General features: G+C 39.5%; 2 protein-coding genes across 6 annotated transcripts in view; both read left to right on the top strand.

Moving 5' to 3' along the window:
* The first annotated feature begins 433 nt into the window (after nt 1-433).
* LOC123510794 (membrane protein FAM174A-like) lies at nt 434-9,091 on the top strand. Of its 3 annotated transcripts, XM_045266171.1 has the most exons (5): nt 434-886; nt 1,891-2,056; nt 2,906-3,414; nt 3,553-3,673; nt 3,919-9,091. In XM_045266171.1, exons 3-5 carry the CDS (start codon nt 2,931-2,933, stop codon nt 4,052-4,054), a joined length of 741 nt encoding a protein of 246 aa, XP_045122106.1. In that variant the 5' UTR covers nt 434-886; nt 1,891-2,056; nt 2,906-2,930; the 3' UTR covers nt 4,055-9,091. The 3 variants fall into 3 exon arrangements, with proteins under 3 accessions (XP_045122106.1, XP_045122108.1, XP_045122107.1); XM_045266173.1 differs by lacking the exon at nt 434-886 and having other exon boundaries at nt 1,819-2,056; nt 3,595-3,673; XM_045266172.1 differs by lacking the exon at nt 434-886 and having other exon boundaries at nt 1,829-2,056; nt 2,909-3,414.
* Nucleotides 9,092-12,003: 2,912 nt separating this feature from the next.
* Nucleotides 12,004-12,235, top strand: part of LOC123510941 (spectrin beta chain-like) — a 71,256-nt gene continuing 71,024 nt past the window's right edge. The window contains exon 1 of one of the 3 annotated variants that reach the window (XM_045266460.1): nt 12,004-12,150. The gene's annotated coding sequence lies outside the window, so the exon portion shown is untranslated. The remainder of the gene's footprint in view (nt 12,151-12,235) is intronic. The other 2 variants (XM_045266459.1, XM_045266461.1) reach the window with 2 other exon arrangements.

The raw sequence follows: 12,235 nt of genomic DNA, 5'->3' as shown, positions 1-12,235 counted from the left end.
TCCAGCCTAACTAGCTTTAAAGAAATGAGCAAATCAAGTTTAGTTAAAGTATAGAAATATTTTAATTCATAACACTGCTAAAACTTTCATGCATTTAGACTTTATACTTTTTAAAAAATATTAGACAATATAAACTCTCTTCTCAGGCATCAAAGACTTACCTAGAAGCAGAAGGGAACGAATGATAAAAATATGTATGTAAAACGAACGCATGAAAACCCACACTCATTAAAATTCTTATAAAATCTAGCCATTTCCATTTGAAATGTATTTTAACACATTTTGCAGAGTCTGAGCCATCTTTTAGGGCATTATACAACGAGTTATGCAATTAAACAGAAATGTAAAGAAACAAAAATAAAGAATATAAAGTTTACGTTTAACAGGGATAAACACCCTTTCATAGTCCACATATTTCATTCAATAGATTGATTTCACACTTGAAAGAGTATAGCCGATTCTCTAATATCATAAAAGTCCAGTTATGGCTTCAAATAAAAAAGCTTCAAATACGGAGAAGAAAATTTTGACTGTTGAAAAACTCATATTTACGTTGTAAAGCACCACTAAACGTCACATATCTACCAAACAGGGGCGCGAAAAACAATTCAAAGGCAACAAAATATTCATAAAAACCATAAAAACATACCATGGAAGCGTAATATTATAGTTAAGAATTATATGAAAAAAGTATTGGAACCCTCCAGTGATGGGGTGGGGGGTACCAGTGGGGGCTACATCCGGGCAACAGCCTGGCTGGAACAGACGGGCGCCATGTTGCATTTAACTTGTCATCACAACAATATTAAGCTATATCATGAATGTTTGACCACGGGATATGAAGTGCCAGACTAGTGGCTTCATTTGGAGGGATGTTTGGCTGACAGTAAGTGAAAGAACCAAATAATAGCTGGTAATACTGATGTTTTGCCTGCTTATACTGCTCACCTTTATTTTCTGGGTAGATTTTTAAGCGTTTTTCTTTTTCATATCTTAAAGAAACATAGAAATACGTGAATGGCCTTAAAAATACCTTAAATGAATTAATGTATACACTATGGAGGGTTGTGAAGGCGTTAATGTTGACTTGGGTCTGCACTGCTGATTCACTCTTGTCTTGGTGCTTTGGTGTTGCTAAAAATTGCTGGGAATATGGCAATACTTCACTCGTGTGCATATATGTACTTATGTGTGTGTATTTAGGTGTATGTAGACGTGTTTCGAATGTGTTTTGAGAAGTTTGAGTGTGTTTTGGTTATATAAGAGTGTGTTTTGAGTATGTAGGGCTGTGTAACTGTGTATGGGTGTGTTGTAAGACGGAGCACTATAAAACACATTAAACACAACACCGCCACCATCACCACATCCACCGCTACTATTGCCACTCTAATAACCCGTTTGAATGGTTGCCGTGATGTCTGTGATGGCAGTGGCTACGTGTCTAAAGTATAAATGTTTATGAAAATCTATTATTAATGAGGTACTACACTTATAAAGATTTCACATGTTGATTTATTGTCTATTGTGACATCTTTCTTATCGTTATCGTGTCCAGCTATGGTTATTTATCAAAGCAGTATATAATATGAAGTTAATTGTCTCTACCTACCTAGTTTTACAGCGAGTATTTGCAGTTCTCGCACCCGCACACTCCTGAACCTCTTGCCTGTGTCTGTATTTCCTTTAGATTTTTTTTTTTTTTTTTTTTTGAGGGAAAATATATAAGTAATAATAAACAGAATCTCTCTCTCTCTCTCTCTCTCTCTCTCTCTCTCTCTCTCTCTCTCTCTCTCTCTCTCTCTCAAACAAAGCAACATATCATTTGCCATATACTTCACATATTTCTGATTAACTTTAATACACAAATGAGGGCGTGGCTTTGTGTTTTAGATAATCTCAGGATGATGTGGACAAAATGAGGACAACAAAACAACAACACGTCGTCACTCACCATCTCCAGACTTCACAGCGGCCGACTCTCCTCAACCTGTGCTCCTCTCTCTTATCACACCGTTATGACTCATATGCCCACACTGCCGTCCCGCTCCAGCTAATGGTAGGTATATAACTCTTGGATCGTAGACATGGGTGTGGTAAATGGAGGGGTGGTGATGGAGGTGGAGTAATGGGAGGGGAAACAGTAATCATGTGATAATTATTAATTCCGATATGAGGACACTTTGAGGTTTGCGGGGCTAGTATGTGGTGTTCATTGGTGAGGAACTGTCAGCGTGGATGGATAGTGACACTTGAGGCTCTGCCAGTCATATTTGCCTGAAAATTAGTAATAATTGTCAGTAAATTAGTTGGTTAAGGTGGTTTACATTTTATTTTTTGTCTTCCACCTTCCCATAACGAGCTTAGTCATTTTCTTTTTCTCCTTCCCACAATAAACTGAGGAATATGATGAGAAGGCAGGATACCAGGGTGATAGGATGAGGCCAGCAAATACTAAACTTTACTTCAGGGTTGAGAATACCAAGTGAGGGGCTTCATCGTTTCCTGGAACCCCATTGCCTCACCAGCCGCAGTGTGTCAGTACCTTCACCACATAACTCTCTCTTGGCTAACTTACTCAGACCTGCAAGAGGACTGGCAACTATGTGGGGCTTTTTTTTTTTTCAAATTGTTGTTTTATGTTTCCCATGGTCAGTTATCCTCTCTAACGTGAAAAGTAGATGAAAGATAATAGTGAGGGATGCTTCAAAACTAAATCCAAACAAACATTAAAGCCTCTTATCTCTAGCTTATTTATGTCACCATTCAGAACTCATCTCTTCAAGTATTCTGGTGGATGAGTGGAGTTGGGAAATGAAGAATTTATCATATGAAGTCAATTGTTTGTGAAAATTATTTACTGTGAAGTTTTCATTGTTTCTAATTCAAATTTCTGAATCCCTCACAGCAGAGGAGTAGTGTCATGATCTATTATGGACCACAGAGCCATTGAGTGCAGACACAAGAAAAGTATTGAAATGTTCCCTGCAACTCAAGTGCTGGGTAGTGGTCGTGGTGGTGGTGGAAGGAAGAGAACTGAGGTGCTGTCGGGCATGATTGTTTGGAATGTGTTGGTGCTGGTTCTCCTGGTGCTGGCGGTGTGTGTACAAGGGGTTGTCAGTCCTTCTGACACATCATCCCACTTGGTACTGAGACGCTCCCCGCAAGCTGAGAGTGTCAAGGAGGATGGTGTTGCCATTCCACAGCTTGAGAAGTCTGCAGATCAACCAACACTTGTGCCACAGTCAGATCCTGGTGGGGACTCTGGGCCACCACAAGTCTCTAAGGCAACACCCAAGCCCATTAAGAAACCGAAAGGAGGGAAAGAAGAGACACAAGAAGGGAAAGAAGGAAGTGGAAATAAACCGCCTGCCCCAGAGAACAAGGATACTAGCAACACCACCAAGGGAGACGGGGGTTGGTATCTCAGAATTCTCTATCAGCCAGTTCATTTTGCCAACCTAACATTTCTAGATTTTTATTCAGACAACTTTATTTAGTTCTCACTCTACTTGGGGTAGTGTGGAGGGTGTGACCATTTTTTTTAAACCACAGTGGGAGGAATGCTGGAGTCTCACATCCCCGCCATGTCCACAGAAGCTGTCCTGAGAGGATTCTATGTGTTTGTTGGCATATGTGTCATTGTTCTCATCTACATTGTCATCAAGCTGATCAGGTAAGACGTGTGTGTTTGTGTTTGTGAAGTAATTCTTTGTTGAAAATAGCATTATGTGTGTACGCTTACCTTGAGTTTGATTGCCATTGATAATATCTCATAGCTGATTTGTTATGCCTTCAGATTAATTTCTTAGCTCTGTGCCATTGAATAAATACAACCACTATCACTGCACACATAGAGATGCATTACCCTTCTTGTCATTACTCTATCAACGAGTCATCTTACCGCACACAACATTTCAGACTGCGAAGGAGACGTGCTCCAGGAAAATACAGAGTCTTGTCCCACACTGATGACCAGGAGATGTTCCCCTTGGCTGCTGGAGAGGGTGAAGATGAGGAAATCTTCAACGCCGCCCACCACCAGCCTCGGAAATAGCCAGCCATCACTGCTGGCTGTCTCGTTCACTCTTATTCCCCATGACCGCATTATTTCTGATGAGCATTTCTTGAGGTGGTGTGAAGATTTTGAGTGTGTGTGTGTGTGTGCGTGCATGCGTGTGTGCGTGCGTGTGTGCCTAGTTAGATGCTACATACATACAGACTATGTATATGTACTTTGTGAACTTTGCCATAGCTGTAATTGGTGCAAGTTTACCAGTTTTATCTTTTGTTTGTCTTGAAGAGTGTAAGTAATAGTTTAGTGAGTGATGCAAGAGTTTGTACCTGGCTTAGTGTAGGTCTAGAGACATTGCTTTTATTGCATAGTGATTCCATAAAACTTCTTGATTATGCTAGGATCTGTTCCTAGGACTGGTAAGATGAAGTTGGGATGTAGCTGCATGAAGGAGTGCAGCCAATCATTGGGGTCTGCATTCAGGAGTACTATTCCTTGACAGTTACTATAATGAACTGTCTGATAAGTCTATGGTAACACATAAAAAATTGTGGTAAAATGTTGATTTTAATATTTTTACAAGGAATGTTTGAGGAGTTAAATCATTCCATTAACATGCATTGCCTTTGCTTTTGTGGAAATTTATAATGCACTGGTCATCGTCAAACTGAATGGTCATTACTGTATATTCTTTGTAGTACATAAAATGACACTTACAGTTGAACTCTAGATACATTATTGTCATAACTCACATACAAATTTTAGAGTTGTACTTACTGTAAAACTGATCAATTCCAGTGTCAGTTTTTGCCTCTCACCACAATAACCTTTAACCTTTGACTTACATGAAGCATTACATTGAAAGCAAAGCAACAGTTATCCTCCATATTCACAACCTACACAACATTAGACACCATCAGCCAAGTGAAGCTCTGCAGTAATTACCAAACCCATGAAAAGGCAGGCTTATGAATCGCAAACTGACAATAAAACAGTAGAAAAAGGATCAGAGACACCCAGTAGCTCATGAGGGTGTCACCACAAGGCTGTGTATTATATTAGGGATTCAATTGTTATAGATTAAGGAGTAGCATTGGTGTAACTGCATTTTTCCTGTCCATTTGATGTTTGGGGAGAAGGAAGCACCACATCACTTGTTCTCAGATGTGCTAATCATTATTATTACTGTTATCATTCTATTATTGCTTTTTTTACTGATTTCTTCTTGAGTATGTTTCTTCCCTCATTGATCTGGGAGAGAGATCTTAATTGAAGGCCATGTACTAGTCCTTGTAACACTGTCTTCACTATACAAGCTTTGGCCACACCTCATCAGGACATCCACTTGGACTAGGGTTTCTGTGCCAGGTCAGTGTCTAAGAAGCAAGTCTTATGAAAGAAATCCTCCCAGTGTGATACAAGCTTTTTCATAATTTGGTTCCTGTGTTTGCATTGAGAGTGAAGTGCTTTTCTTAAGGGGTATTAGTTAGTTACCAGATACTTTGCTCTTTTTATTGTCTTTGCTTTGTGTGTGTGTGTGTGTGTGTGTGTGTGTGTGTCTAAAATTTAGTTGAAGTAGAGGGTGATGACAAAAGAAATAGATGCGGCTAAGATTATATTCAGATTAATTTTAGTTGTTTTCCCACATAAAATGTAGTTGCTGACAGTGCGCTAGGTGGACAGTATGGAACCAATGAGAGTTAGGGAAGAGAACCTTATTATATCTTTATATGCATCATGTATTGACCCGGCATTAAACTGACTGACTTCACTATCACAATATATATACACATACATATACGTACATAGCTCTCATGTTTAATTTGGGTACTTGGAAACATCAATAGATCTGCAATTCTGAGTAGTATTATAAGAGTGTACATGTGTGTGTGTGTGAGAGAGAGAGAGAGAGCTTGGGTTGCCGTCCCCTCTTTACTAACCTGCATTGAGTATAAAGCAGGCAATGATTTATCCACCAAAATGCAGAATAAGAGACTCAAGGCACTAAGAGCAGAAAGGAAGATATATTTGAGATTAGTCAGTCAAATTTTAGGAACAATTGGCCTTTATATTTTCAGATAGAATTACTGAAAGTCATGAGACTGAAGCATTTCCATCCCAGAAGTATGGAATGCTGTTTGTATTTTGTCTCACCAGTTAGCAGTTAGCAGTTTCTCACCAGAGCACCTTTAACCTTACCTTTGATATCCTCACCTGAGTCACCTCCCACATAGATAAGTCACTGCTAAAACGATGGACAGCTTAACTACATGAAGTGAAGTGTCTGGCGTCATTTTGTAAACCATTTCTCCACGCACTGCTTGATCTGCCATGTGATGTAACTTAGTGAATGAATGAACCAGCTGACTCACAAGCATCATTTTACAGTGTTCTCCTGAGTCACTCATAAGCTGTTCTGGTGTAGCACTGTTTGTAAGGTTCTGCCGCACAGTGAGGGGTATTCTTGTGGTTGAGGAGAAATTTTGAAGGATAATTAAAAGTGTGTGTGTGTGTGTGATGAAGTGCAAATATAGAAAGGGTTTGGTATGAACTGGGCTGATGATGGGTGGATGGAGTCATTATGTGCTTAAGTGTGTGTGTGTGTGTGTGTGTGTGTGTGTGTGTGAGATAAAAAGATCGACATATTGACTGAATCCTATTTATAAGAGATATACCTCATAGCAAAACTAATATTCCCTCAACCTCATAGAATCGTATTTATCACTACAACAGGGCTGAGGTGAAATATACTGTATGCTTAAGTATTATGCTGCCTTGTCTCTCTCTTGCCGAAATGCTCTCATATATTTCCCTGGTTGTGAGAGGTGAACCTTGTGTGATATGCACCCCGGTATATTGTGCAAGTCAGACACCATTAATGTTTGCATCTTGCTATCAAAACACCAACAGTAGCTTGTAAGATTTTGTACTGCCATTATTAAACTGTTACTATAATCATTCTACATTACTGTCTTCAATTTGTATCTTGTCAAATATTGGTGTTATGGATGTCTGCAGAAGTTATGGTTAGGATTGAATTTGTTGTGAGTAAAGTGTAAAGTTTGACGACAGTTTAAGATACAAGGCAATGCAGAGTCAATTTTGATGTAACTGTGCACCAGGGAACATTGATCTTGCTGCTTGAGGTGGCTCAGAATCACTGCAAATCACAGCGTCTTAATCTTGTTTCATAGTAGGAAAGTGAATGTAGGAGAGGGTGCTCAGTCCCTCACTCCGTCCCTTCAGTTGTCTTGTTGTGACACGCAGGAAGTACAGTGGCAGTATTCTTCCAACTTGGCTGTGGAGTGTGGCTATGCAGGGTCTTATGCCACTGAAAGAATTAATTTTCATTATCTGTAAAAGAATTATATGAGGATTTTAGAAGTATGGAATATGTGAATGATGAACAAGAGAAGCTGTATGGTGAATTAGCTCTTGAATTGTGTGGAGTAAGGAAATGCAGTCATAGGTGTGACACATGGGAATTAGTATTTTATTCAGTCATTTGGTACACCTAGGTAGTGGTGAGGCACAGAAAGCTGAGTGGTGGAGGTAGTGTGGTGTTGGCTGAGACAATAATTCATCACATGGGACCACTGGCAATGGTACAGGAGGTATAAGTAAGGTTAGGTTTGTCTGTGAATGGTTGATTGAAGAGAGAAATTTGTTGATGTGAATTATACACCATAGAGTAAAGGAATGGTGTATTTTGTCTGCTGTTAAGTGTCTGAAAAGGGTAAAATTTCCTCTTATTATTTAGAAAGGTAAAACCAAATTGTTCTTATCGCTAGATAATGCTAAGTAAGTACATGTTGGAAGCTCATTTTTGTGATGCAATTTAATCCTACATTTCTTTCATAGATAGAAATGAATTTTGTACTTATTGCAGAGTAACTTTAGCTTGTAGTGCAGGTTTGTTCATGGATGAGATAAGGATGTTGTCATTGGTGTGTACAGGAAGCTTGATGGAGGTGCAGTAAGGGGAGCACCAAGGTTCAAAGCATTCCTGTACCTAACACTGCATCATGCTGGAAACCCTTGTTGTCACATGCACCACCTTGTCCCTTACAGTGCAATGTTATACCGGAAGACAGCGCAGGAGTATTTTGATATTGGAATCCCAACTATGCCTGTGTCACTGTTTGCTTGGTGAAAGGCAGGCTTGGGATCAAACATAATACTCTCAAGTCATCAGCTGTTGCTTCTCACTGATTTTATGTTGCCACGAGAGAAGAAAATCCTGTAATGTTAACAAACTAAGATATTTTCTTATTCAGGGTGTCAGTCATCAATTCATTATTTTTCCCCTGTTTTGCTATTTTTGTGGTATATAACAGCATAGTAAATTAGTGAAGAGGAAGCCCAGCTGAACCAATGTCTATGGGAAGAAAGGATAGGTGGCCATGATGTGATGGAGTAACAACAATAACACATGAAGCAGATATTCCATGAGTCATTCCTGCATTAGCCACTACAAATATTTTTTCCCCCATCACGTCCACAGCATAGCTATAGTGAATCAGTCCGTCTCCCAGCCTCCTCACAGCTTCCTCACCCGTGCAGCAGTGAGGCATGAGTGCTGTTCATTCCTCAGGTACCAGGAAGTATTGTTAAGCAGCCGGACACCTACTGGAGTGTTTGGGAGCCTTTTATTCTGCCTTGTGCACTGTTTAGCCATATTTTGAGTTAAAGGAATGAGCAGCACAAAAAAATGCACTTCAGGACCCTCGTAAGGTGTGGCTGTGGTGGTGGTGTGTGATGGTGCTTGGCCGCAGTGCCCCTAGATGTGTAATAGTGTGTGTGGGTGGCATGTTACACCTCCCGCGCATGTCGGTAATCATGGGTGTGTGTGGGAAGGGAGTTAACTGCCTGGCACACAGCTGACGGTCAGGCCACTCCCTAGAGGTAGTCCTTGCAGCACAATTTATTCTGGATCCTTTTTTGCTGTTGTTGTAGTGTGAGTGCAAAAAGTAAATGTATTTTTTTATTATTTATAAATGAATATTAAAATGTTATAATGTTTCAAGCATATGATATACTATTATTATACACATGATGAAAATAAACTTCTTGATATGGTGAAGGAAGGTTATTTGCACCTGTATGACTGTCTGTATGCTTGTCTGCTGGTTTATTACATGACTACTAACTTATTTTCCTTCCTAGTGATCTAATTTTATGCCCCTCTGTAAACATTCTTAGATATTACAGTTCTCTGGCTTATTATGACACACTTTTCCTCTTTGTTATTGTGGGTGCCTGTGTCCTTATCTTCATTGTTACCGAGACTTTTTTATCTTTCCCATCAGTCTTATCTTTCCCATGTCACCGCTAACTGCCTCTGATAATACCTTGCATTGTGTACCCCTTGCTCACTCCACTTGCCTCTCATTCCCTTGCATTCCTGCATTTACTAATTCCTTGTTCACTCCTAACAAACCATTCCTAGGTATCATATCAAGGTTAATGTAGATATGAGATGAAAAACAGTTATTAAGATTTATATTGGAGAAAGCAAGATACTAGAGTTTTCTGACCTAAATTAAGGTCCTGTAGATGGTAATTATATGTAAGAGAGTAGAATGGATGTTGTAGATATAAGAGAAAAGCTTGTAAATCACTGTTATTATAAGGTAATGTGAGAGAAAGTGAGATGGCAAAGTTTCCTAGCCTAAATTAAGGTGATGTGGTGAAACATAAAAGTTAGGGAAGATGTGGCAGGTGAAAGAAGGGTGTTTTACTTATATAGAGCAGAAAAAAACAGTATTACAAGGATATGTAATAGAGAAAGAACGCATTATGATTCATGAAAAGAGATATTAAAGGTGATTTTGCTGTGGGGTGTGAGAAGAAAGTGCTACAACTGATGCATAGATATTTACTTGTTGTTTAAAGGAAGTAAGGATGAGATTATGAAAGAGTAAGAATATGCAGTGGTGTGAGCTTGTTATTATGCAATGCCGTACGTTCTGCTGGCTTCTCACATCCTGATTCCTTATTCGCAAATGGGAGGGCAGTGGGCATGTGTGTTGAGTTAGTGAGGATGAACGCGCGGCTGAATAGTAAATGGGAGAGGGTTAACATGTTGCTAGAAGTCATTTAAAGAGATGTTGCTACCTAGGTATCACTGCCACGTGTGTGAAATGACGTGAGTGGTTTGATATTAGTGTCGTTTTAGTACTCTATCAGTGAGGACTAGAGAAATATTACCACTTATATGCCTTTAACCCATTTAGCACCAAGACACGTTTCCGTATTCACTCTGCTTACTATATGGTGATTTAATACAGCTTCAGGAACTCATGTGGGGGATTGAAATAGTGAAGACTATGGCCATTAATTTTCTGACCTCCACAGACACTTTCTAATGTCAATAAAATTACTTAATCGTACACAAATTTCAAGATAAAAATGTGTCCCAGTATTGAAGGGGTTAAGATCTATTAATTAAGTCTTTATTATCTAACCATTAAAGTCATGTACCTTACAAAAATCAAACCCAAAACACTATTTGACATTACAATTAACATACAAACGCTCCCTCACCTACATAAAACTAAAATAGAAAATAAAAATAAATAAATAAATAAGTAAAATAAGAAATGATTATTTATATAACAAAATACACCACAGTGACACTTGAGAGGTGGGCAGCTCCTCTCAGAAGCTTATCTGCAGCAAGGACGAGTTAAGGACAAGAAAGCTATGAGGTAATGTCTAAAATTATTTATACGTTTAGCTTTAATGTCGGCGAATATTTTGTCCGAGGGTTTATATAAGAGAGAGAAAAGGATAAAGGGTCAGAATTGAGAGAGAGAGAGAGAGAGAGAGAGAGAGAGAGAGAGAGAGAGAGAGAGAAGTAGGAAGTAAGAGGTAATAACACGTACAAATGAGAGAAAGGAGTAAAGTAGATGATAATGGAGGAAAAGTAAAAGGTGAAAGTTAAGAAACAAGAAAAGTAAGAAGTAGATGAAATGAATGAAAGAGATTAAGTTAACTAATAAGAAAGAGTAAGAGGCACGGATAAGACTGAATTCAGGTAAGACGCTGAAATAGCAAAATAGGTAAGAATTAGAGATAGAAAGTAAGTAACAGGTAAACGTAACGGATAAGAGAGGTATATGAGAGGTCGAGGAGTAATAACGTATACATATTAGAGTAGGAAGAGGCAAAGATGATAATTAAGAGGATAGATTATATGTTATCGGCAAAATATTAAGAATTAGCGGTAAGGGTCGGTGAATTCTCCCAGTATGACTCACAGCGCCACGCCCCCTCATAGTATAACGCTATCTGCATTCCTCCCGATACTATTTTATCCCCTTTATTGAGTGCCATGCTGCCTATTGATCATTGTCGCCGCGTTGACACATTCAGAGTGAAGCAGCATGCGGGTTGTTACTAATTTAGAGGAGCACGTATTCAAGGCGTCAATGACATCATCCTCCCTTGAAGAGGTGACGCCGCGCTGCCACGTCTCCCCACGGCTTGACGCGGTAACTTTTATCATAAGCGGATACTCCTATCAGTTATATCGCTGCTATCTTAAAGTACGCATCTTTTCCCTCATTTACGGAAACGGATGTGCTGGAGAGATAGTTTTGTTTCGGTCTGAGGCGGAAAAGTTTTGTTTTGCTATATGACATGAGTTTCCTCGCCCTGCACTTTCGAACTTTGAGATTTGGAAAGGCATGATGACCTCCCAAAATGCATATACGATTGAACAACAGTTAGGATCAAGATTTATATTCATCACATTAGACTCAACAAAATAGTGTATAATTCAATATTTTTGTAAATGTGGCACCGTTGCTAGGCGTGGATGAAAACCACTTAAGGGTCAAACAATTAAGTGATCCAGAGTGCTGAGAGTGGATAGAATAATACTATCTAGAAGAAAGACAAGTGAACCAGAGCCTAGTAGCAGCTGTTATGCCTAAATAGAAGCAGAAATAGCGAATGAGTGAGGTACTAGTTTGTGTTCCGCGGCCCCTCCCCCCTGAAGGAGAGGTAGCGGGGGAGCACGAGCCAGTGTTGCTGCGGCCTTGTGACGGGGTGGTAGTGAGATTTATGGTGCACAAATCCTCAATACTGTGGTGATTGGCGGCATAAGGATTGGATTAACACCAGGCCATAAGGTAAGCAAGGCAGCAGAACACCGGAACACAGCCAATACTTCGCTAAATAAGAGAGTCAGCCGGCGTCACTCCCCCGTCCCGCCCG

Source organism: Portunus trituberculatus, chromosome 30, assembly GCF_017591435.1.
Source record: "Portunus trituberculatus isolate SZX2019 chromosome 30, ASM1759143v1, whole genome shotgun sequence".
In the NCBI taxonomy this organism is placed as follows: Eukaryota; Metazoa; Arthropoda; class Malacostraca; order Decapoda; family Portunidae; genus Portunus; species Portunus trituberculatus.
The sequence above is the reverse complement of the archived record's forward strand: the minus strand, read 5'-3'. Positions and strand labels throughout refer to the sequence as shown.

Coding starts and splice junctions, on each gene's coding strand:
- LOC123510794 (XM_045266171.1), top strand. CDS start 2,931: ATGGACCACAGAGCCATTGAGTGCAGACACAAGAAAAGTATTGAAATG. Junction 3,415..3,552: donor CACCACCAAGGGAGACGGGG/GTTGGTATCTCA, acceptor TTTAAACCACAG/TGGGAGGAATGCTGGAGTCT. Junction 3,674..3,918: donor ATTGTCATCAAGCTGATCAG/GTAAGACGTGTG, acceptor ACAACATTTCAG/ACTGCGAAGGAGACGTGCTC.